This window comes from Tubulanus polymorphus, chromosome 8 (genome assembly GCF_964204645.1).
Source record: "Tubulanus polymorphus chromosome 8, tnTubPoly1.2, whole genome shotgun sequence".
Lineage (NCBI taxonomy): Eukaryota > Metazoa > Nemertea > Palaeonemertea > Tubulaniformes > Tubulanidae > Tubulanus > Tubulanus polymorphus.
Genome location: NC_134032.1, coordinates 5,954,082 through 5,981,827, shown reverse-complemented (window position 1 = coordinate 5,981,827; position 27,746 = coordinate 5,954,082). Strand labels below are relative to the sequence as shown.

Here is a 27,746-nt window from a genome sequence, read left to right as displayed (position 1 = left end):
AACGCGGTTCCGTTCGTTCAGATCGCAGCTCTGTGCATCACCCCCACAACTTAACTTAGAATATCTTAGACGGTACAATGACATTGAGTTATATAATGAGGTTAATCTTCAATCGTTTATTTCGCTCCCGACAAAACGATTATAATAATAAAAAGGATCATGATACGAATTGTATTTCTTATCGAAATGGTAATACAAAAAGCGATTAAAATAAAGCGTGTTCAATTTGTTCATCAATTCTTTCCAGTCCATCCGTTAGTCTATTCTTAAATATCTCGTTATAATATTGCGTTTAGAACTTTTTTTGTACTTGAAAAACCATAATATCCAAATCGCTTAAAATATCCGAATTCCAGACCTAATGAAGAGCAGTGCACTTGCTCTCTGCAGCTACTCGCCGATGTTTCGCTTGCCCAATCTCATCAATCTCATTTTGTTTGCTTTTAACTGATTTTGCAGTTTCTTGGCTTCTTGCGCTGAAATCATGTCCGCCAAGGCATCTAGCGAACCGACAATTGATAAACTACCGTCTGACCGTTTTACGTCATCGTTATTCGACTTCCGCAGTTTGTTGTCGTTCAATAGGACTTTAGCTAGAAGCGCCACCTGGCGGTACAAGTCCGGAGACGGACCATTCCCAGACGAGCCGGCTTTGAATTCCGGGGGTAGCAACTCGAAGAATTCCCCGGCGACGGGCTTCGATTCGCCCGAGACGAGACACATCAGTAAAATGCATGCGGCAGCTGTCAGTGAAGTAAGCACTCTGTTTTTGCTATACATACCTGAAAAATTAAACGAAAAAACCATTGTTAATATTGAGTCTATCATAAGGGTTTCCTGCCAATTCAGAAACCTCCTTGATTATTGTTATTACATTTTTCCACCTAATCCTTTTCGTTTGTAAAATCCCTCTCATTTCAATTATGACTTAAAACGCATTGAGAATGCTAAAAGAAATTTGCCAATCTGTTAGAACACGTCAGATCCTTTTAATATAGAGATCAATTCTCTATGATATAGAAATCGAATGCGTAAAATGAAACAGCATGCACAGTATCTTCAGAAAGAAAAGTTTTGCGAAAATTGGGTTTCAATGTGTTTTTTTTCCACCTAACTCACATTGGTGTGAAACAAGAAAGTTTTCTACACCCACCTATCTGATACACCATATATTTTGTACATTCTTTAAAAAAGTGCGTAAGGGTCTTCTGTGTTTAATCACGTTTTCAAATGCAGAAATACCCGAAGAGAACAAACGAATACACAACCAAGCGTGGTTCTTTCTTGTTCTAGAATTTAATAAAATATGCCTCACGGCTATAGAGTAATGACGGTATAACTGCCTTACCCTCGTGCAAAGGCACTTATTTCAATTAGCTCAACGTTTCTTCTAACTTATTCGTTATCAAAGTAAAAACTGCACAACGCATTGAGAATGTAGAATAGAAATTTTTTTGTAACGAAATCTAACTCCTAGTGAAATTCAAGTCGTCGTAGTTTGGACAATCATTATGTTGGCAACTAATGACGATCTACACAAACAGTAAATTAATTTGGAAATACGAATTGGGACTCCAGCAATGCGATGACATCCAAATGACGACTAACACATACATAGTGAATTGTGAGTTGGCATTTCAAATTCAGACTCAAAAAAGATACGAGTTCAATGATGTGACGTCTTTTCACAATGTCAACTTACCCCTACAAGTAGTAAGTTAAATTGGAAATACAAATTGACTTTAAAATAGAGACGACTTTCAGTAATGTGACGATTTAACCAAAAAATCACTCACATTTTGACAGTGAATCGGATTGCAAATGTAAAATATACATAGCGACTCAAAAAAGACAACTTCACTAATGTTACAACTTTTCGCACGAAGACTTAAACTAATTTGACTGCATTTATAGGTCATAGTTGTATAGGAACCGTGTTAACCTGGTATCAAATCAATGAACGTCAAAACAAGTAGTATTCTGTAGATTAACCGATTTTGTAAGAAATCATGAGCTTTTGTTAGTGAATAGAGCTTCACCGGGTAAAATATGAGTAAACGGGCGGAGTGAGTACTGCGTAGGATAGCGGATCTCACGAGCTTTTGCCACATGGAGTAGCTTCTTCCCGTAAATAAGTAATGTCAATGGAAAAACAACGCCTTTCCCTGTCATACAGATACTTTTGTTTCTCCATTGACTTTTCTCATTAAAACTATGGAGCACTTGCGCTTGTAGCAACAAATAATCGTGATTAAAGGTACGTTTTTATCGATTATACATAGAAGCACGCACCATAATTTGAAATTACGACTAATTTCCGGCGTTTATGCAATCACTTGCCATAAATTTTCGAATGAAATTACGTACGGCATGGATTCAATGTAACAAACATTGACTGTATCGCTGGATGATCACTTGCGCTATTTCATTACAACGCGAACACATCAAATTAAGCGTTCCTTCTAATATTTATGGCGCTCTTAAAGAATATCGAGTTATTGTTTTAGTGTTTCGTGTTAAGCGAGCGCGGACAGGATATTGCCGATGTCTACTCGAACTTCGATGTATCATCGATATCTCCGCAAAAACTTTGTAATATTGTTTATATCATGCCACGCCGGGAGTCAAAAGAAATATGTTTTTCTGGCTTAAGCCCGTGATAGAGAAGGCGAAATTTATTCGGCGAATCGTTCGTCGTATAATTCGCCAGCGATAATATTCTGGAGACCATGGGGTGACACATTTTAGGCGGTTTCAGTGCGGACACTGATTCGCCGTTTAGAATAATCACGTGATTTAGTATGTAATTTTTCGCCGAATTCATTTAGTACATTAAACTGGGTGGACAAAAATTCTGTATTTGCCATAAAAGGTTACCCGAAATCGTTAGAAACCAAGAGAGCTTTCACAACTGGTGTATGATAAATAGCTTTATCGGGTAAATGATTTTTGCTACTAGTCATCGCTGTGCACACACGTTTTAATTGCGTGTATAATGATACGTATAGAAGAAGAAACTGTCACTGTACATTATAAATGTAACTGGAGTAACCTTGATTGAATAACTGTAAATTGTTTATTTTTTGTATCCTGTGCTCGAAAAAATTGTATAATTTCTGGAGCAATAAATTAAATCTGAACTCTGCGTAGTAGTGGCTTCCGGGTAAACTGAATGACTCCTTCAATAATACATATACAACCAAACAATGATAGACATTGTGAATATAGCATCATATACGTTCTATGTTAATCTATACTATAAAGGGGGAACTGTCGTCTTTTATAACCAGTTTGTGCGAACGAAATCTATTCGTTGTTCGGTCATAAAACTTGGCGTGTACACGGAGGAATGGTTTCTTATGGTAAAGATAACAATTTTATTCGGATCCAGGGTCTCATTTCACCCGAATATAAATCCTAAAAACCCCAGTATATTCCTGAAATTGGCAGTAGATGGCGTGTACATAATATGCACGTGCACTGGCGTTTCGTGGGATGTTTGACTGACCAAATTTGAACCTGATGATTCTATCATATAAACAGCTTCACTGGGACACCGGTATCCCTTTACCCGGCAGGTGTGATGGAGTGTAAAGGGACACACCAATCAACGGAAAACCTTATATCAAATAGATAAGATGGGAAATCATACCTATTTTGGGACAGAAAATTAGTCAGACTCAGACGTGGAACATTATCGACACATTACAAAAGATTCTTATCAAGAATAAAAATTGAAAATTACAATACACGAACTTTAGTCAGAGAAAGCCTTGAGTTAAAATGAGTCATATACATCAAATCTTAACTGATTATTATTGAACCGGCAGTCTCTAGTTCATAGCAAGACAATGATGCACGTAGAAATAGCTAGCCAGGATATGCCTCAAAACATCGTCTTGAAAAAATTCAAAAAACGTTGAGCGACCATTGCTAAAAATATAATTAACGGATCAGCGTGATTTCTGGAGGAATGGCCGGGCAGCCTTTAGCTTAGGAAATAGGGGAAACCCGACAAGACAAATTAGACGTCACCGATATGAAGTAGGTAAAAGATGACGTTTAGTTTACGTCAAATACGAAAAAGTGACATTCATTGATTTCGTCTGTTCAGGGTGGGCGCAGCAATATGATTAAAAAGCTCTCAACAAGTCTCTCAACCCGAGGAGTACTTGTATGATTAAATTACACCCATATTTGTGGCTGTGATAAGTCACGCAATCGTTATGTCTATTCTGCACCATAATATTAAGGTACCCGTTTGTGGTGCGTGTTCACACTGCTGGTATTCCGCTTCGCAAGATATCATGTACGCAGACGTGAGATCTACCGGTACGAAGGATCTACCAGGATAGTTATTCCCAGTGCCAAAAATACATAAAGAGCTTTATTATTTTTGCCAGTACTCATACTCAAGTCAAATTAGACTTGGTTTTTCGATGGTCGCAAATTCACATTCCAAGACTAATGTCACTATTCACCCCAAACACATATAAAGTTGCCAAATTTATGAGAAACCCCTTGGGCCGGTTGCATAGTCATGGCTTCGGCTTAAGACCAGTCTAAGACCAACTTAGTTCGATAGCCAATCGAACAACTAAAGACCAGTCTTAAGATTTAAGACCACTTTGGGACTTAAGTTCCGACTATGGAACTGGGCCCTGAATAGTATCGAAACGAGTCAAATATATTTCAAATCACTTTAATCAATCTAGTTTATCTAATCTAATTTTCATATGTAATCACTTAATTACTGATTTTGCATCAGGTTAACACAGCTCCAGCACTAATACAACACATGATACGGAGGGTATGTGTGTATGTATGTATGTATGTGTAAATCCGTCTTATATGTACGTATTACTTATATTTTTACATGCCATACGAGAATATTGTCTGAAAATAAAGACATTATTATCAATACTAGCAAATCACCCGTCCAAAGACGGGTTTGATTGAATTGATAATGTTGCTTCTCGGGTGGAAGCCACGGGTAATCGTTATCTTGAAATTGGTATACGACTTGACTTGATTCAAGGAAACCACGGCTATTCTCTTCCATTTTGATACCAGACACACAGGCCGAGCGCCCGTGACAAAGTTTCCCGATTTTCGATTTGTTTCATGATACACGTAATGAATACGCAGTATGCGCTCTTGGGCCGGTAGGCGTGGAATTTCGGGAAATTGGATTTTGCCTGTCCCCCTCGGAAACTTGGGGTCCACAGGTAACAGAACTCGGTACCGCAGAGAACAGTGTTAATTGATGGGAAAAAGATAGGTACTGCAACTGATGTTATGATTCATTTTTGCATTAGGCCTGAGATATGTTTGGGGGTTTTATTGGGGGTCATGCAATTGTTCTCATTGGGGAGTTTTTTTGCCAACTGTGTTTTCATCTGATGTTGCATTGATCAAGATAATCTATCCTGCAGTCCGTCCCTAATGCAAATTTAGGTCACCCGCATATCTATAGCCAAGACACTAACGCCAGCGCCGGAATTCAATGAAAACCAGAACTATGATCGTGCAAGGGTCGCAAATTCAATATAGTTGCACAGTAGTTATGGACATAAAATCAATCTTAGGTCAAAATATACACACATAAGCACAATCGCCTGACCACCGCTAATCATAAGTATGATTGTAAAATTGTTGTCGTTTAAATAGTAAGAAACTAACAAATATATTTGAAAAATGTGAGCCATGTTTCTAGAATTCGTGAACATTACTCTTTTATCCATTGGCAGGCTTCATGTGGATCTTTCTTTTGAATGATAAGTAGTCAGAACCTTTTGAAGAATCTCGCATGGAACCATTGATATCGCGATTGGCTTTATTGGTGTTGTTACCGTTTCCATGTTTCTTTTAACTAATCAACTTGATTAAGCTTGTTCACTGTATTTTGGCAGATCAGTTGATGTTTTCCGATGAGCTTTCTCATGGAGGGGTTTTTGATTACAGGGATATACTCAATTTTGGGGATGCACCCTTTCTTAGACTCTATATCCACCCCGATTTTACTCGTCGACAATGTCTACAACTATACTATACTATACTATACAATCCTGATTGTCTAACGATTTTACTACAACTCTACAGAGGGGAATATTTGAAACAAGATTGTAGACATTTTCGACGAGTAAAATCATCGACGATTAAAATCAGTCCAATATTGGCGGATTAATTTCAAATACCTGTCCGATGCGATTAGTCCCAACTGGAACTATTTAATGGTATAATAGACTTGAGCCTCTATGCTTAAGTAGTGGAAACAACACAATACGCGTTGATTTGGTGGCGAATGCGTTAATCAATTGGCATCTACTGACAAGGAAAATCTGTTACATCTGAGGATGAAATAATGAAGTGTTAATCATACGACAGCTTCAGTAAGAGTAATATATATGTATTCATAAGCCGCGATCACACGAGCGTTTTTGGTTCGTGCCAATGTTTGCGCGGAACAACTGTTCACATGGGTACCAATCTGGCGCGACAAGAAACGGCGGACAAGGCTGGGGATAAACTTTAGCACGGGATGAATGGTGCGTTTGAATTGCAACTGGTTCCGGAAATGACTCGCTTCGCTTTTATTTGTTTTAGCATTGTTTAGTATCGAGTGAGTGGTCTGCTTGGAGCGCACTCTAATTAGGCACGGGTCAAATTTGACTAATTTGGCTATACTATATTCGAGTTTATACAGAAGGGCAGATCCATTCCCAAATCCAGGGTGTAGCACATATCCAAAAAGCAGTATGAAAATGCCCTTCGTAGGACTTTTTGGACATTTTGTAGCCTGCCCTTTTTATAATATTATATATACAATTCAGTCGTGCACTTTAAGGCATTTTAGCACTAATTAAGAACTTTCTGAATTTTTTAAAGATCATTTCTGATTTATGATCATTTTTTGAATGAGATGAGCATTAATTTAAGTTGAATTATCAGGAAGACGATATCAATGTTTATAACTTCACTAGCGCGCTTAGTTGCATTAAGTCATGAATGAGTGATATCATAAATAAGTTAATAATCAGCTGAGAGTTCATCGATATTCTTACTTTGTTTCTATCTTAATCCAATCCAGAAATGTGAACGAAATAAATTGAGCCGAGGCCACAATTATGCTATTCGATAAAATTTGGTCAACCGTAGATACTTTGATAAGACCGAGTAATGAATATGGGGGCAATTGGTATAGTGATGATAATAGTTATTTCATCAATATTTACGTATATAGGTTGTAATGTAGATGATTAAATAATTGATAGGATACCTCCGAGCCGAAAACCTGTGATGCTGTCAAAGTTTACCGTTTTCAAATCATATTTAAACTCACAGCGGTATAGTGAATAGATCGAGGTGGAAAGTCACTACATAAAAGGCTGTGTCGTTCGCAGAACGTTTTCCCCGCGTTTGGTTGGTTGTAATAAACTGGTGATTCTAAGATAAACTTGTGTCACTGATGTTGAATAATCCAACACTAAAAAATCCCCAATTAATATCATTATAATTTCATTATACTTAACTTATCATTACATATAACTTATTTCTTAAGATAAGTTTGAAAGCACGCTTAAAAATCCGCATTAATCCAACTGAATGCCTGCCTAATGTTACATGGAACGCAATTTCTTAAAACAGCGGGCGAATGATCTAACGGCCATTATACCTTTTTAAACGATAATGTTAGAAGGTAAGAAAACCTTGATCCGATGATTGTGATTTCCGTGACTCTTCGCAGTAACTAATTACGTGTATTAACCGATGTTGAAACGGCGAATAAATGAGAAGTCCCACGCCACCAGATATCCCGCTGGATGACGTGCGTCTCATTACGACGATTTCGTCCAAGTCTAGTTGATTTTCAATGAATTTTCATCTTGATTTTTAGCATCCCAAATTAGAAATTAGGCAAACCACGTCCCTTGATAAACTCAAATTGATTTTAAGGTTCACATATATAGCGCAATTCGTTAATCATTCGTGGAATTTGAGAATAATTGATAGATTTAGATTACATCTTGAATTCTAGAAACCGCTTGCCAAAAGTGGAATCAACGATTGCCACAAACGACAGTAGAGTACTCATTATCAGCTGAAGGAAACATATGAGACTAGTTTTATTCAGTGTTGGATTTCATATTATCTTTACAACACGGAATCAGCTTGTATCATCCGATGGTTACCAATGGTATACACTGCGGATATGGGCCCACATTCTCCACACGAATTAATAGAGTCTCATTTCAATTACAAATAGGTTAATTGGATTAGTTAGCCCCGTACATGTAGTTATACAAACGCACGAGCTTCACCGATTATAAAAATCTTGGAAGGCAGGATTCAGTTCCATTGCGAGTTGAAATTGCCTCAGTTAGATTAGTGGTTCATTTCCAATTTTAATGTTTTTTTAACTTCATAGGATCTTAAAGCTTGAGACCGACTAGGCGAATTTCTGCGGCGAATCATTCGCCGTGCGATTCGCCTACATCAGTGAGTCGGGAAATACTGATATATGCCGTGACCGAAAAGCTTGTGTTCAGCGTGATTCGAACCCACCACCTTTCATTAATGAGTCTACACCGTATCCATCAAGCCACGAAGCAAAAACTATGGAAACATACACGCATTTTCTCAAAATTCTCCACATTAAATTTGAATCCAATCATCGCGTTTTTTTGTTTTTTTTCAAATTTCGAATTCGTGAATACGTTATTTAAGATATACGTAAAAACTTTAATTTTTTTGTTAGTGTTTACTACTATGTCGGCAAGTATTTCAAGAATAGATAGTTCAGATTCTTAAGATATCTTAAGACTCGAGTCAAGAGGGAAAGCCGGTACAGCGGTTGACAGTCAACAAAACTACTATTCAATTCTAACCAACATCTGATTCTGGACTTACTCAAATAAGGGATATCGATCAAGCTAAGCTAAGTTTAAAGTTCTTGTTGTTTGAAAGATTCGTCGAAAATCTGGGCTTAAAAAACCGACACGCTAATAAACTAATTAATAAAAAACGTGATCAACCCGATTACTCCGACTCCCCGACAACCTAATTAAAAAGATCTCGCGGAAACTCTATAATCTAATTGTAATTTAATCTCCAAGCGGTATCCTTTACATCGACTAGACGCATCACTTTCGAATTGAAAAGCTACCTATTTAGACGATGTTCACCGAGGCGCGTGATACCGCCTTTCATACTCGAATACCGATCTTTTCTTTTCGCTTATTCTCCATGCGATAGAAAAGACGCAACACTTCAAGCGCCCATCAAACTGAAAGAAGATTATTCGCTTTGAATAGAACGCGAAATTTGAAAGGATCGAGTGAATCGAATTAAATCGAGACTTCCTACAACTCGCCATTTTTCGATAATTGGAATCTACACGTTTTTTGAACGGGGAGTCACCAGCTTAATAGGTAGTACCAGTACTATCACAGAATGATCAATTAGTAGAAGCTTTCGAGAAAATTGATGGGTTTTTATGTCGACGCATTGTCATATCAGCCTACGCAATTAGTTGCTTACCAAATTGAGCATAGGCCAAATGACGGAATCTGATAAAAGAAAAGTCACAACATCACAACCTAAATCGCTAAGGCACCCGCACACGAGCGCATTTTGCGCTGCGTACTCATTTACGTAGCGCAGAATATAGGCTCCCGAACACGAGCCAGAAATGCGCTGTAAATTTAATTACATATCTGCACCATTAAAACGCGACTTTTTTTTGTCTTTGCCAAATCTATTTGAATATGAAGTCATTTTTCTGTTCTAATTACATCAACATCGGGATGAAAGCATTCAGAAAGTGATATTCATGTCATAAATCAACGTTCATCAGTTTTTGAGTAATGACGCATGCGCATTGACGATGAAAGCAGCGCAAAATGCGTTGAGTTGCCCGCACACTAGAGCGTACTTTGCGCTGCGTCGAAAATATGAAACGTATATATTTGGCGAATGGCAAAATGCGCGTCAAAAAATCACCGGCACACGAGCCGAAAACTGCGCTGCGCACTTTGTGCGGGGAGCTTAAGGTTTAAAAACCTGCCATTTTATTCCTCTACTGTAACCTTTTTCAGTAAATATATTTTCAGTGAACAATAGTAGCCGGAAATTAGACATTTCATCAGCGCACTACCTAAGACTGACCGCCCACACTTAACTCGTGTCCAGACTTCACCAGAGACATTTCTGATTGAAATGATGAGACATTAGACTTTTTATCAGTGCAATTTCCAAAACTAATTATCCACTCTTCACATGTTTCAGAACATTACCTGGGTCACTTAAATTGAACTACAAAGACCAGACGTTAGACGTTTATCGTCACAATTTCAAAAACTAATCGCATACACCTCACATGTGTTCAGAACGTCACGTGAGTTATCTTTAATTGAACATGAACTAGAAACACAACATATTATACATTTTATCACACAATTTCAAAAACTGGTCACCCACTTTTCAGAACTTCACATGAGGCATTTCTGATTGAATATGAACCACAAAACCAAAAATCTATATCAAGGGACCCTTGGAAACATTTTGAACAGATATTCAATCAGGTCTCTCAATGACGTATTATTTTTCGTTATCACATGGTAGAGCATAATTTCCGGATGTGCGTAAATTCCGGATTAAGGCATATAACATACCACGGAGAAATATGCATCTATTGATTTAACGTTCGCGATACTGAACACACCTGAAACAGGCAGCGATTTTAAGGGACCGACTGTATCATGTTCTGTCTATCTGCAACTGATGGTTCATTCGATATAGCGTCTCCAAGCGACTAAAAAGGTATTCTAGATTTCGTATAAAAATCCATTCATGGTGCCTGATCCAGGTTCACATCGGCTCATCGATTCGTTCCTATTCAAACAGACTTCTATTTCGGAATGATCCATTTTCTATTTCGGAATGATCCATCCCATTTATACGGCCGTAAAAAAGACTCTAACTAACGTCTGGAAACCCAATGACCAAGGATATTATTTACTTCTCCGCCCTTGAGTCTAGAATATGTTGCCGGATCGATAAGTAAATGTCAAAAATGAAGTCACATCCACTTTGATACCATAGGCCTCCAAAATTCGTCCTTGGATGTTTTACTAGCGAGAGCTTCAGGCTTTGCAATTCATTTTCTTCCGGTCATTTAGAATATAAAAATGTTATGCTATCCGTGCCCGTGGGCATCGTGGGTCATCGGCTGCATCATTAGAGACTTACATTTGACGAAGGACTAAAAGTTATATCAGTACAGAGTATGAGATTTTACATCGGTGAAGAAGATGATTGATCTTTTGTTCATATCGGATTTAATTCATTTTTTGCTAATTCTTAAATTCGTTTAAAAGTTAGAGTAATGATTATTTCATTAGCGATTCATCAGCAGTGTACTGATAACTCTGAATGTCGGGATCCATTTCCATAGATGAAAGAGTTGACTACGAGTTAGAATAAGCTGTGGAACTGGATCCTTATCTCAAAAATAGAAAGCTTTTGGCTATTCAGATGTGTACGTATTTTAAATCTCCAGAATAAAGTAAATCGAACATAGGTCAGTGCAGTTCTTGATATTACGCTTAAGGCTGCGCAAAACACCTGTATAGCATTTGGCACAATCCCCTCGCTTACGCTTAAGGAAACGTACAGCGAATCACAGAGCGAATAAACAAGAAACAGAACTTGCCGATAATATTACTGCATGACGAAATGATAAATTGTTTTTGTGAAAATTATTTCGCTTGATTTCATGTGAACGGTCGGCTGCAATGCTTATAATCGAGTGATATTGTGCGAATGACGCTGTACCGGCGAGGTGCCATTTTCACGTGAATTTTCGCTCAAACCCGAAAGCGAAATAGACAGCGTGACAGACCAGGCGAATTTCATCGACGAATCGTTCGCCGCATGTTGCGCTTAGATTGAATTCGGGAGACGAAGGTTGGCATAATAAGACGAATTGGAGCTCAGACCGGTTTGTCGCCGAATAATCACTTTCGATGGGACACGAATTTTCTATAGCTATTCGGGGAATCAACTCGCACAAATCACACGTGCTAGATACGTATTATCACCGAACTTGGATCCCCGATCGCCAAATTCGCCACATTTGATGCCAACCACTAGTCAATTCTGTCACAAGTGTTGATATTAATAAGGTAGGATTCAGTTCTACAATTCACAGGGGCGGATCCGGGATTCTAGGAAAGAGGGGGCGCCCATCTCAATAATATCCTTACCTGCCGAAGCGCGCTCGGCTTCGTTTTCGGCCGAAAAAAAAACGGGCAGGAACGAACAAAGAGAGAGCGGGAGGGGGATGTACCCCTCTCATCGCATTCGGAGATTTTCGAAAGTTCTTCTTCTCAGACTCATTCTGAGACAATCTAAAGACCCAAAATTCAAATAATGTGTCTGAATTTAAACTGACCGTTTCCTCTTTTAGATTTTTGATATAAGTAATAAACTCTTAAAGTACGAAAGTTCTGCGTGTGTTTTATGGTCGTCCGCACAAGTGGCATGACACGTAACCGCGGCATGTTCGGTACCAGGTATAACATAGGTTTCAACACGCGAATAACCCGCTATCATGAGGCACCGCGTTGGTCTAATCACCAATGAAATTGCTGTTCTTGCCTATACACAATACCGACGCTTTTGTGAGGTAAAATAACGTACGTTTTATGATAATTGCGATTACTTCGGAGTTGAAATGAGGATTTCTAATTCCGCGCCAAAGCTAAGCTCACTGTAGAACTGAATCCTGGGTAAAGATTTGAAACAAATTGAATTTAAACCTGCAGCGTGAACTCAAACTCACAACAAACCGAAACACTGATAAGATATGACTCACAGTTAACTTATTTGGAAATGAACTAATCTCAACTCGGAATAAACTCTAATTTACAAATGTGGAACAGAATCCAAAACCATGGTTTAAGTGTGGTTTTGGATCCAGTTCCACGGTTTTGACTCGTATAGATTTGAACCGATATCAACTAGGAATTAATTCTAACTCTAACAACTGTAGAACTTGATCTACAGCAGTCTCTTCGCAATATTGCGACCGGAAGGAAACAACGCGGTGGTTGATTTAGTCGGTCGACGCGTTCCTGAGGAAGAAAGCAGCGATCTAAAAGGAATTGGCAGCCGATCAGAACCTACCGATGCGAGAGTACATCGTATTTGCTGCACTCGATGAGAACCAGTGACTGAAACTTGCTTTTTAACATAACGAATGGTATTTCCAATTGCGATGGAAATTCCAGCTCTGTCAAACTTTTATAGCTATGCTGTTATAGCGAAGAACTGCCAACGCCACTCTTGCAATCGTGATTCCTTTAATGAGGATCTGCCAGGCACTTCAATTTCTTCTACATTTCAGTTAAAACCGTACTTTTCTCTTAATCATTGATGAAGAGCTTACCAATTACTGAGTAAATTCAGCGTATATTCGGATGGTCCCGTGTAAAATGTATATGGATTCGGAGCCTAGAAAATGCAGATCAAAGGCTAAAAAAATATGATACCTTGTTTCTCCGCTCTGCTGAGCTTAAAAGTTGACACGGCCGGCCACCTATCTACTCTATACATTACTTTTTTTCAAATCGTGATCAATTTTACCATAACAGACCCGGCCGCTATAGAAATGAACTGTTTACAAATTTCATCATATTTTACAAAAATGACCCGGCCGTTGCGGAGAAACAAGGTATCATTTTTTGTTTAGCCAAAGTTTATGATTGATAATGAACTGATTTTTTTGTTAATTTAAGGCACATTGGCTATTTTGTTGAAATGGGACGTCACAGATTGAGTTGCTACGTAGCTGTTCTCATAGTTTCCACCGCCCTATTTATCGTTGTTCAGTGAGCAACTCGGCGATCCGATCGAGGAGGTAATATAAAAACGGTTAGATTTATGCGTTTTGTATACTACGGTCATCAATTCTCGTCCCGCCGTCTGGCGGAATAGCCGGTGTTGCAGTTCCCCATTAAGATCCAGTGATAACTAATTTAAGATTAAATGAAAAAAAAATACGAAATCTATCTTCAATTGTGAAAACTCGTTTTGTTAATTGCTCTGTCAAAAGGTTTAAATAGGTATTTAACTATTCATGTCTACGAACTGATCCAGTTTTATAATGTAAATTACGATTAGTAACTTAACGCCGCTGTCTCATTTCCAATGACTTCGTCAAAATGGGATTGTAATTAGCTTTGCGTTTATACGAAAATGGAAAAAAGCGTTGACATGCTTAATCTTACATTTATCTGCCTTTTACTGCTAGCTTAAGCAGTATTTTTCTAAAAGGGCAAATGTAGCCATTGCTGTGTTTAATAACTATATCTATATCTATACAATAGCCTAAAGGCTGGTTTTCCCGGGCGAAAACCAGGCTTGATAGTCATGTTCAGGAATACAAAAGTCTCATATTTTTGTAAACTCAGTGACCCTGAAGATGACTATTAGGATAATAGCCGAAACGTTGAATTAACTGCAGCCGAAGAAAACCTTTCGGACTCGTTAAACCGTATTAGCGTTACAACGCGGACTCAGAGTGTTTCGTCAGGATTAAGTTAAGAAGAACGTAAGATGACCGAAACTTTGTGGAACTGCGCATTAAATCCACTATCCGCAAAAAGCCTCATCGATCTACCTACGTAGTGAATCAAAATTAAAACCTAAGCATTGTCGACGTTGTGAGAATGTCCTGGGATACCGCAGCTGGAGAAATATAATAAAGGAATTTTTGCTTTAACAGGACTTGAAAAACTACTATCATCTGCTTTGTCAAATCTTTACTTAAAACAATGACATTGGATTCTTAAAATCGTTTTACAGTGTTGTGAGTCAGAAATTTGAAATCAGTTTATTTGATCAAATCTTATTTTTGAAGTAAGTGAGGTTTACTGAAGCACATGTCATTTCTCAACGTGCGACTCACAATTGTTATCAAAAGTTACCCAACTCTTCTCATGCCAGCCATTAATAAAAGAAATTAGAATATTGCGACCACTAGCTACCGGAATTCTGGACACCGCTATCGTGATTGTTTATGACGCCATGATAGTACACGCCATGACGTTTTGATGTCGCATGCGATGTGTTGAAATTATGTTCCGAATTAAAATTGCATTTATGGCTTCTAAAGAATAACGTATATATTATTATTAGCATTATTAGCAATATCATCATGATTATTATTACGTATCTTCTACGTATCTGAACGAGATCGGCTAACGACGTCATAAATCGCCGAACTTAGAGATAAATATTATCAGTGAAAGCGTCTACAAGAAGAATGTGTCCAGGTGGAGTTACACGAATAAATGTAACCTTAAAATGGAAACGTTTGAATTGTTGTCGGCATTAAGTAAATGATGTTACCAACAACCGCGATTACGCCAAACGATTAGAATTTAATTGAAGCCGCGATCACACGGTGATGATTTGGCCCGAATCAGACACACGAGTCAAATTTGGGTCGTACAACCTAATCAGACAGCACGTCTTAAGGCTGGCTTATGTCGACGAGCGATGCGACGCCTACCATCTGCCACCACGACTCAAACGTCGTTCTAAGTATTAATAACAGTAATTATATTTTTCTTTGCACTTTTGGACAATTTTATCCTTGTCGCAAGCCCTAGTATATCGACTCGTTCTTTTCGTTTTGTAAGATAGAATATTTCGAGCTCGGAAATGTGAATTAACTGTGGCAAGTACCATTTAATGAATATATATAACATTCGTGATGATATTCGAAATATATAAAATATAGCCCATTAAGCCCGTGTGACTCAAAATCGGATCGGAAAAAATTATTGTTGAAAACTTTTCCATTACCTTTGTATTTGTTATAGTAACTATGTTTCATGGAACTCATTCACCTGATGAAACTTCTATTCATCAGAAACGAAAGCTCGTGCGTCAAATAAATAGTTAACCTATACAGTACTACTCGTCTCGTTACTTATGTTTCATGGAAGTTGACCATAATGTGAGCGCGGTTCCTATTCACCTGATGAAGCTACTATATGCACTGGTAGTGAAAACTTGTACTTCAAATGAAATCGTGTTAACCACCAAAGTACTACCCTTGTTTACGCTTACCGATTTGACACCAGGTACACACGGTTACTCTGCATGCAACTCATCATATATCTAGATATAGATTTTATATCGAATATTTCACGTCAACAATTCCGTCGGTATATGATTAAAATTTCATAACTTCAAAAGCATGTCATCGGAAAATTAGGCCACATATGAAGCTAAATACACTTCATCGGTATACCCCCACATACTGGATACGAGATGCTCTGCACCTTACTTTACAATAAACTACGAATGTTTGCAAGTTGGAAGTTGGATAGAGTTTGCCGGTGGTTAAACATCATCGGACGATTTTCTAAACTGGTGTCGACTTAACCGGCGGGTTAACTCTCCTAAATTTTTATTCGGTACCGGCACTCACCCGCCGGTTGCAATACGCTGCGTTTTATTCTGTTTATTTTTACCTGTCTATCCGCAGTAAAAATTAGTTCATTTTCAATGAAATTCGAGCTGGATTTTTAAAACTTATCAAATATCATCGGATTCGTATTCTTGGTTACAGTAGCTGAATAATTCCTCTACGTATAGGTCGTCATTTAAAAGTCGTCTGATCCTAACTTATACTCCATGCACGTAAACAAGTAACAAGATTATGAAAGGTTCTCAACATGCCTGTCAATTTGTGCAGTTTGCAGTATGCGGAAAATTAATTTGCCCTTTTTTAGATCTATCACGCTCCTGTCATTAGGAAAAAACAACGTTCTGGCGATGCTTTGGATCCTCCTTGGTACATGCACCAGCTCCGTGTTTAGATCAAGGCGTATTTCAAGTATCTGGATGAAACACTAGCTATCTATCTGATAAAATCTAAATACAGTTTTGGTGAAATGATATAGGAGTGATAACGAAAAATACCTCAATATTTTCTTCTCGGTATTGCCTTAAGAACAGAACTTTTTAGAATATGCGACTACTACAACACCCTTGCTGCATACGCCCATGATTACTGTCTAAGTATGTTAATTCCTGAACTTAGCTTTTGAACCTAAATAAATCTATCCCTCTAAAAAGCTTATCAACTTTTAATCATAATTGACATTTTTTAGTGCACAGATGTGCGAGATTTGTTTACTGCTCTTCGTACAAAGTTACAATGAATGAAATGAAAAAAAGAAATGGATCCAGCTCTTGAGTTGTGAGTTAGAGGGAACTCTGATTTGAAATTAGCTTCATTATCGATGAGTTCACTCTGGTTCAAATATAAGCGCAGCACAGTTGAACTGGGTCCATTCAAATCGTCTATGTGTATTCGTAAAACAAGTTCTTACCCATCAATGAAATTTGTGTGTAAATCAGCAGCAACCTGTCTTTTTCGTAGTTAGTATGTTGTATATTGAGGATTCGCTCGCGGTGAAGTTGTGAGCTCGAGTGAGAAACAACCTACGATGTCGCAACGGTTACACGTAAATGACCGACACTGGTTAATTAGCGACCGCCGGTTTATTGATGAAGCAATTAACACTTCTGGCTGGGGATTAATACGTTACCAAGCAGGAAGTAGCTCGGCTAATAGACGACATAGGTAACTTTAAGCATGCTGCAAAATGCATGATGTTTAGAAAACCTAACTATCGCATCCGATCTTTTTTCAAGTGTGGCCTTTTTAAATGTTTTTTACATGATAGTTAGAAAAATATATAGACAATTCCAAGCAGTTTGGATCAGCTTTTAATACCTATCTTTTGGCTTATGGCTAGCCGCCCCAGTACCTGTATCATTATGTATCAAAGTTTTATTATAACGATGATACTTATTGTTATGTTCATGATGTTATCTATTTACAGATAGATCAAATTTTACCACGTACTTATGAATATAGGAAATAAGTTTACTAGCAAGTCACGAATCACCTTGATAACTATAGTTTTCGAATTAATAGCAATTCTCCTGTAAGATTCTAGCAATGATTATACATTTAAGAAAATCTCCGGGAGAATTATCCGCACCTGATAATACTCCCCGCCCCAATGAATAGATTTACAAAGGGGATGCAATACAATACAATGTATTTGTTGAGTTACAAAGAGTAAATTGAGTAGTAATCTAAAAATGTTTGGCTGTAAGGTGGACCAGCAAGGGCGCCGCGTCGAAGACAGAATGCCGCTGGAGGGTTAATTATCATTTTCTGTTCATCATATAAAAAGAGTCAATTTCTTCAGATACAACACATATACATAACACATTAAATACATAAAGATAATTTTTGGCGGGGACAAAAATTTCAGATTCAAGTAAAAATCATCACAGATACGTACTTAAAAGTAATTATTGTTTATTATGTTTTCGGTGATTATAATTGAACGAATTACAGTCATGTAGAGATGATAAGGTAGTACAATTAAAATAAAGCAAATCTTTTACATATTCAACATGAAAAGATTCATAGAGGAGCCGTGTTAACTGGTGTAGAATAGATTTTTACCTACAGGGATTTTTTAGTTGTGTATTCGACTTACTGTATTACATAGCAATACCATCAGCATAAACGTTATTTTAAGATTAGTATTATGAATGCTGCAAATCTAATCTTCAATAATTCAGCTCTCACGTATAGCATTTATAATTACGTTGAAACTTATTATTCATTCGTTCATAGCATATATTTGTGTCATCAACTATGACAATACAGATATTATCGTTATTTATCATATTCAGGGAGGGGCATGTTAGGTGAGTAGGTAGAAAATTAGCGGTTTATAAGGCATGAAGTAATATGCTTTAAAAGAGAATGATAGTAGACTCAGTAGCGCTAATCAGAAGTCAAATGGTGTAAACGATATGGCGCAACTATCGACAGTTTCTGATCAATGCGTTCAATGTTAATACGTATTTGATCCCACGTCACACTGCGTATCAATTCATATCATTATATTTCTCCTGCATCATATTACCCATTCCAATAACTTAAAATTGTGTAAGCTCATTTGGTTCAAGTCAATATAAAACCTAAAGACCAGTCTAAGATCATTTTGGTTCCATAGCCAATCAAATAACTTAAGACCAGAAGCTTAGTCTGGTTCTATATCAAATCCAACAACTCAATACCAGTTTTAAGATTTAAGACAACCGGTCATCCAAACTACTACGAACTAACCAAGTTTAGACTGGATGTAGTATAGAATTTGATAAATTTCATCTTCAGGAAGAATCTTTGACTCGTTATTCAAACAATGGCCATATCAATCCGGTATCTCGTGCCCATCCTTATTTTACATTACACGGAAATTCTTTTTAAACATCTCAATAGTCGAAGTCGAGCGTTTGAGATTTACCTGTAACGACGTCGCGGTGTTATCGATCGCAATCTCTGGGGAATGATTATAACCAGCGTCTAGCGCGTATAATTTATTTACTACCACGATCAAAACTAAGCCGTTTTTGGAAATCTATATCGGAAACGAACGAAATACGATGCGATATTAATTTCGGCGTAATGCGATTTTTCTTAAATAAAGGAAATCAACATCAGCGATATTTTCGACGAAGTTGTAATGTATATTACTGGCGCTCGTCCGAAAATGAGCGGCTTCATCGATTTTGCGGTTTCGTATTGTTCGTCAATATTCGTAGAATGTCTTATTGATTGTTTATACTAATTCAATTCAATAACTTAATTGTTCCTTAATGTTACATAACATCATCGGTAGAAGAAGTACAATAATTAAAGCAATACACAGTACAAAATATAGAAAGTGTAATACAAAGAACACAAAAAACAAACAAACAAACAAAAACGAGCACAAGAAGAGACCGTTAGGGTATATACATACAATACAATATACCACGGCAAACGTAGAACCAGGCTGTTAGTCATCGACCAAATGAATCACAGTATAGAGGTCGTGCACGTAGCGCATGGCGGCATTTTTAGCCAACCAGTGCCCGAGACATGCCTTAAAAAGTTTTTAAAACTCCTGATTAGCTTTTATTTATATGCCCTATATTTACGTGTTACGTTTTTACTAAGACAGCCTCTTAGAGACTTACGATACACAATATGCATATACATGTACAAAATAGTTAATTACAATATAGCATCGATAGTAATTAGTTGGTGGTTATGAGTTATAGTTAATGAAACTAGAAAACTAATTTACAAACTTTGTTTACGTATGTGAATACTCCGGCACTGACGGCCAGAAAAACAATACCGTCAAAGTGCAGCACCCTCTATTGTTGGTCAAAGTGAAGTGTCGTAAGTGACAGGGATTTAAAAGCAGCACCAGCAAGGACCAGTTTCACATCAATTTTACACAATAAAAATCTGAAGGTTGCCATAAGCAACTAATCTTTAATTTTCTTCGTTGGACTGACCCCAGTAAAATACAGACAATCTGATATGCATATAGGATAATTCATATTATCTATTGCATAACCTGACGAAATAGTTTGCTTAAATGACATAATGGAAGGAGAGGTATACCGGATTTCGAACGGTAGGTTCTCAAGGCTTGGGATATTAACAATTAGTGACTTACATGACAGACCCTCGAAATTTGTAAATCCCTTGATTATCGTTTGTTGTTATGTACGGCATGTCTTCAGCACTGACGGGCAAACAAATTATGGCCTCACGTGCAGCACTTCTATACTTAGTAGCCGTGTAATTATTTCGACTGACTACCTCCACGTAGCCTTGATACCTTCACTTGATTGGGAAGCCATTGTTGTCCACATGTGTTATAGAAAGAAATATAAATGAACGGCCTTCGAATGTTAAATAGTAAACAACTACACTGAGGCCACACCGAAAGAAAACCCTGTTTCGCGGGTCCGACCGTCGTTTCAAATAATCATTTTCAGAATTAAATATAATTGCCTACCCACCCTTTTCAAAATTTTGAGTGAAATAATCGATTATCTTCTAACCATCCCTGTGGCTACCAGCCAGCCATCCCTGTATTCACCAGCCAGTTCTGTAGCTACCATGGCCCTGTAGCTATCGACGAAAACTAACCAGTTGTAGCTATGCACGCCGCTGGCACAGATGATCTTATCCGCGAAACACCAAAAATCACGGAAATCGAAACAATAAATCAAATCAGTGAGGACTGAAAAATCGGCTATCACAAAAAAAAACATCCCAGAAGCAACCCCGGTCTTTACTCTTAAAGCAGACTTACAGGCTCCCGAAACCATACATAATCGCAGAACCCACCAAATATAACATTGAATTCATTTTTTCACTCATTGATTGGTATCGTTTCATTAGCTGATTTATACAGAGATGTTCATTCGATTTTGACTTTAAAGCATAAGAAATCGAATGCGAACGACCGAGTTACTACTAGCGATACCTGGTGGATCATCGCTCACCATAATTGGAATCCACGATACCTGATGGATCATCGCTCACGATAAGTTGAATCCTCGATTGCCAGAGTAGCGTTGTAGGCTCAACATGAGTTATAAAACTCATGTGGGCATACATCATTACGGCTTAAGCCTATCTAGGATTAACGCATAACATATTCGCTGCGACCATTGAACAATTGCAATCACTGCAAGTATTTGCTTAATAATTTCACAGTTAATAAGGTTCAGTCTCGATTCCCACCAAGTGAAACCCAGTAGACCCACCTAACACCGACAATGCTCTTTGGTAATTTGGCCGTGTGCTCATATTAACACCTGAAGGTCTCCAGGGGCTATCGACCTATTTCGATTTATCAAATACATTTCCTTTGAATTCGCCCCCACAAATATTGTGCCGAATGACATAGAACCATGGTTTTCCTAAAGTGACTGGTCCCTAACAATGCCACAATTAGGGAGAAAAACTATACAGGTAGTGATATTTCAACTCAATTATATGAGCCATTTTAAAAACAAAATTATATTCTTGAAAATATATTTTGACCGTAGTAACATTGGACTTAGCCTACGTTAAGTTCGGACAATACGTTAGCAAGCAAGAAAATGACTTCGTCTTTGTCCGAGTAAGCCAAAAGCGTAAGTTTGCCATGTCTGAGGTAGAATGCGAGTTAGTCCTAAAGAACACACTTCAACGAAGTATTGTTCCTTCTGATGTTTTTCCTTCCTGAATTTACCTCAATTACAGAGTTAATGCCAACAGTTGGAAGATTTTTGAATCAATAGCTTTAACATATTTTCCAATTTAAAAAATTGGGCCGTTATTTTCGGATATATTGTTCCATACTGAATAGCTAATCTAACAAGCCATTGTCTAAGCTTATTTTTGTTCTATAACCGATTGGTTATATATCCGATCTAATAAATAAAGATCAGCCTGAGCTCAATTTGGTTCTATAGCCAATCTAACAACTTCAGACCAGTCGCAACACAATTTGGTTCTATAAAAACTTAAGACCAGGCTAAGCTCATTTTGGTTGACCAATCTAACAACTTATGACGAGTCTAAGCTCATTAGTTTTTACTATAACCATTATATGAACTTATGAACAGTCTAAGCTAATCTTAATTCTGTAGCGAATCCAACAACTTGAGACCAGTTTTAAGAGAAGATTTAGGAGAAGATTTAGACTGAAATGGCTGTGCAACGTTAAATACCCGAATAACTAATTAAGCATCGTTTGTTTTGAGTTCTTGCATTCAATGCCTTCCGATTTTTCTATTATGAATTATAAATCGGTGGTAAATTTATAGTTAAGGTCATATCATTCGATATGATGAAATGCTTTTAGCGCGTGGATTTAGAATTCCATACCGCCCCGAAAGAGATTGATGCAAGAGGATAATAATTGACATTGTTTCATACTAGTTTCTATCTGTCAACCGATACTTCGGTAGTGGCATATCCGCTCTTAATCTTGAATATAATTTTATAAATAAATTTTAGTATCTAACGTTCGCATTGCAACTAAATACAAACGATCGAAAAAGAATGAATAAATATGGAGACAGGGTTCTCGCTGGTTTCATTTTCCATACCCAGATTACGAATGTTCCATAAGTTATTTATCGCCAACCTAGAACAAGTAGGCAATGAAGGCCCACTCATAGTAAACAGCTGCCAATTTCCAAGACAAAGTGTTTTCTTAACGATTTTGTATCAAATGTGTACTTTCTATGAACAATGTGTTATTTGGAATGTGACTATTCCCTGCTTTTATCAAAGTTGTAAGTGTCATTTAAGCGTATAGCCAAAAATTCGAAATAGAAGGAACATTTTTTCGGGTCTATTTCTGATTTTCTATAACTTTTCAATAGCTATTGAGAAAAAAGCAAAGCTTTCAAGGTCCTCGAAAAAATGACCAATTTTTCCAAACTTTTTATGACTTTCAAAACCCGTTAGAACCCTGTGATTTATTTCGCTTTGTGTTGATAACTAGAACATATAGGCGCGTTCACACGATGAAATTTAGACCGGACTAAATTTGATCCGGACAAAGCGTTCAAACGGGCAAACACACGTATTAGTATTCGTATGTCGCGATCATCATCCGTTTTACTTCCGTGTTTTGAACCGTGTTTAATCGACACATACAGTTTCAGCGTGATAGAATGTAATCGAATTCGCAAAAATATCTAATAAACCTTAAAGAGGATCGAATTGGTCAAATGAAAAATGTCTTGCTCTACTTGGAATCTGAAAGCGAGACTTCATCCAGGCCCAGTTAATCATTTAGCAGATGGCGACATCTTGTGGGCCCGGTGAAAAGCTATTTTATAAACGCATGTCAAAACGATGTGACCAAACTTTGGTCCGGTCTAAATTAGGACCGGACGAGATGCGGACCCATTTAGACCGATCTAACTAGTTTTCGTGTGAACGCGGCTTATATCTGACCAGGGAGGTGGGAGTTCACTCCCACCTCCCTGATCTGACGTAGCTCATCACGAGATACCCCTACCCATATCAATGTATACATAAACCAAACACCAAACTGAATTACAGTATCAGTGATGTAGCGCCACAATCATCAATTGCCGAGAATAATTGTAATTAAAAATGTAGGGATATTTCGCGTGTTAACGGCCATTCTTCGCCAGCCTAGGATGATGTCTAAGAATCCGACACGACTAATAAGGGAAGCATCCGACGCATATAGTTGGGTAATACAGGGGCTATACGCACCTGACAGATTTAGATATAAGATAATTGTTTGTTAAGGTTTTGAAATAGATACAGTGATGACTTTAAACCAGATGTGGAATTTTGATATTGTCATAAAACTAGCATTCCTAAAGCATACTGATGTAGATGTTTCCTTATAATTTCATTCTACGTTCCGACCTTTCCGTTTTTTTTTTTTTGAAGATGGCTATTGGGGTAAAAGTTCACGCTTAAGGAACTTTCAGACACTTTAAACGTTGTGTATTACCCCTAGTTTATATCACATCTCGTTGCTTCATCAGTCTTTTCATGATTTTGATACAACACTTGTATTCTTGAATATCATAGTTAAAATATAGTCGAAACGTCAAATAACCATAAGTTCAAGGAAAAATTTCGAACTCGTTTTATGCTTAAGCGTGGCTATTTATATCATCCTTACAACACGGAGATTGTTTCTGACCCCGTGAAGTTCGTTATAACGAGGTTCCACTGTATCGCGCTATTGTCGAAACGTCGAATGAACTACTGACTCAATGAAACATTTCCGACGTACTTCGTAGCATCACATACCTTTCATTATTCTTTTTGTACAATCATATTAAATCCATAGGGCAGAGATAGTACAATAAATGCATGTAAAAACCCGATAGATTCTACTGGAATTGAAGTTTTATGGTCGTAAAAGATTGGAAACTCCATTTGTCTGAAAAATCTATGCATTGTTTTATTTGCAAACCGCACCAAGGTGTTAATAAATTCTATACCTGGAGCGTCAAATTTTAATTGTCTCCATACCTTTTGCATACTGTATCGGTGACTAGAGTCATATAATATTAGTGACTGCATTTATTTCCCTTCACCAATCCCGGCTATAATATTTCAGCAACAAACATAATGAAAATCACACCATTCATAACATCTTAAAACATAAAAATCCCCAAAATAGAAAATCATACGCGACAAATGAAAGTAAAATCTAAAGAATTAGTTGTTCTAATAAGAAATACAGAATACTGTAAAATAAATCGCCGGACGACTGGTGAAATAAGAAAGATAACTTATCAATTTAAAGGCCCAAGCATCCTCACTGTCGAGGCTTATGACAACTTTATGACCATTCTAATAATGAACTTGTATATGCATAAAACCCGAGGCCAGGTTTCAAAGACTTTATTTATCAACTTTAACCCGGGGGTTAACTTCAATCTCCATGAACGAAACCTGCACGGTAAGAATATTGATACTGGACCCAGTTTAACAAAAAAAAAAAGATTTAACTCGTATCTATTGTTTATCTCCAAAACGTGGCATAAATGCTCAAAGAAACATTTCGGACTCCTTTTCAGCAAATTTGAGATTGGCTTAGGAATTAATGCTTTTGTGAAAACCATCTTCCTAAAACCGGCCCACACTACATCGCGTTTGTCATTAAAGGAAAATATCCTTCACTTAGACCTTAATCATATCATGAACTCTAAAACTAGATTTTAGAGTCCATGTTCATGTCAAGTATCCAAAAGTTGAAAACTACGCATTAGCGAATGCTGTTTATTCATTTACCGGATGAATCTAATATGAAACTAAGTAGCGAAAATCCGTGATAAGATTTCTGATAAAATCGTTTCTAATGAAATCATAAAACCTACACAGTACTTTCTACCTGTTTTCTTATTTACCAGATAAAGCTACTATATATACACCAGTAGGGAAAACTTTACTTTCTATTTAAACAGCACAGTACCTTTCACAGTAGCGTGAAATTACGAATCCAATAAAGTACGATCTACTTACCTTTATATATATATATATGGAGTGAAGTTCGAATATCACAAAATAACTATAGACGCACCGCAGATTTATCAAAAATGCCAAACGTATCTCGGGTGTTCAGTAATAGGACCGGTTCTAAAGACGGCTGCTACTTGTTGCCGGATGTTACTGCCTATAATGTACGGCTGATCGGCGGCTACTGATGCGACTTATGTTTGTTTGCTGATGTTTGTAACGCTCGGCGTCACGTTTGTAGCGCGTATCTGTCATTTACGTCGCAAATGAACGAGTTCGAATCGTGTAAGAGAATCAAGAGTGGGCACCGTGAATATGAATGTCGATTGAAGCCTTCAATTACGTAGAAACATTGGTGAAAATGACTTGATTGAGTCTAAACGTCACTTCTTTCTTAGTTTTTGAAAATAGCCCGTATAAATTCTATCTGGGATTTTCGCGAGTACTCCCAGGATCCCCAAAGACATGGCTGGCTACGGGCTTGAGAATTGAGTAATTTAGTTTAGTGTATTTATTTTGCTCTAAAAGAAGACATTCGCTTAGAGCTCAGAAAAAGTTTACTTTATGCGTTAATACATATATATATATGTATGGTGGACAATAATATGAATTACACAAATACATATAGACATGGCTATAGATTACACTATGAATTTAATTAACCCCTTTTGCTTTTTGTCAGTACTGGTGCAGTGGTAGCGTGATGTTTACTTAAGACAAAAGTGGTCAGAACTCTCGTATGGCTCTCAGAATCTTAAGTCATAACTCGAAAATGTAATGTAAACTCTTAGATATGTAATTCCCGCCTTTTTTCATCAAACTAGCCGAAATTGTGTACCCTTTTCAATTAATTTGGCAATTAGCTTTTAATTTCGTGAAAAGGGCTTTTGACAAAACGCTTCGGTAGGCTATACAGATCAACAGGAGTAAACCTGCAATTTCCCACCTGAAATTTCCCACGAAAAAGAGCTAATACACGTATACGCGTATAGACGTAGAGCTAATTTGACTGAGATAAAATCCATTTTCTCTTTCACCTCGTTTGCTTCGAGCATCGTCCCATCCATCTATGACAAGGAATGACTTTTCAACAGATTATCATGTCACTCAGAGTGAATGGTATAATGACGCCTCTCGCGGAGTAACTTAAAAACGATATAATCACCAATCGCGCATATCAAATTGAACGTTCGCTCGACACTTTGCAGTATATTTAATATGGCAATAGGAACGTTAACGTAGGTGGGGTGATATCTCCAAAGAGCCTAACTCACCTTGTTCAGGTCGATTATCGCCTTTATAGAGACAGATCTTTTTTTCCGTCCGTCATTCAGCGAATAATGAACGCGTTTTTTACAAGAACTCAGTATTTGAGAAACGTATACAGAAAATTATAGTATTTCAAGGTTTGCTTGATTTTATTGATGAAAATAAGAGCTTTCGCTACTATTGCATAGTTGCTTCTGTGGTCAATTTCATGTTCATTTCAGTTAAAACCGAATAAACTTGAATCAATTATATCAATGAAGCTATACCAATCTCTCAGTAGAAAAATAAACCCAATGTACATCTGGTGGGTCCAACTAAAAATTCAGTTCAAAACTGATTTGTAGTGAACAAATTCAGGCAATTTAAGCGCTCGTCACTCCACCTGATGGGAAAGCTGGTATCGCAGTTCACGATAGTAAATTTCGCATTAACTGGTGCAAATTGGTCTAACGAGACATATTAAAATGGTTTCATAATCTAATTTCAGCTCCAGGGGGTCGACTTGATC

At 37.4% G+C, this 27,746-nt stretch overlaps 1 protein-coding gene across 1 annotated transcript; it reads right to left on the bottom strand.

The window, feature by feature from the left end:
- Nucleotides 1–213: 213 nt before the first annotated feature.
- On the bottom strand, nt 214–25,982 carry LOC141910118 (uncharacterized). The gene is made up of 2 exons (XM_074800832.1): nt 25,976–25,982; nt 214–782 (listed from the first exon to the last, which is right to left on the bottom strand). The coding sequence occupies exon 2, from the start codon at nt 778–780 to the stop codon at nt 391–393; it is 390 nt and encodes a 129-aa protein (XP_074656933.1). The 5' UTR covers nt 781–782; nt 25,976–25,982; the 3' UTR covers nt 214–390.
- Nucleotides 25,983–27,746: the final 1,764 nt, after the last annotated feature.

Coding starts and splice junctions, on each gene's coding strand:
- LOC141910118 (XM_074800832.1), bottom strand. CDS start 780: ATGTATAGCAAAAACAGAGTGCTTACTTCACTGACAGCTGCCGCATGC.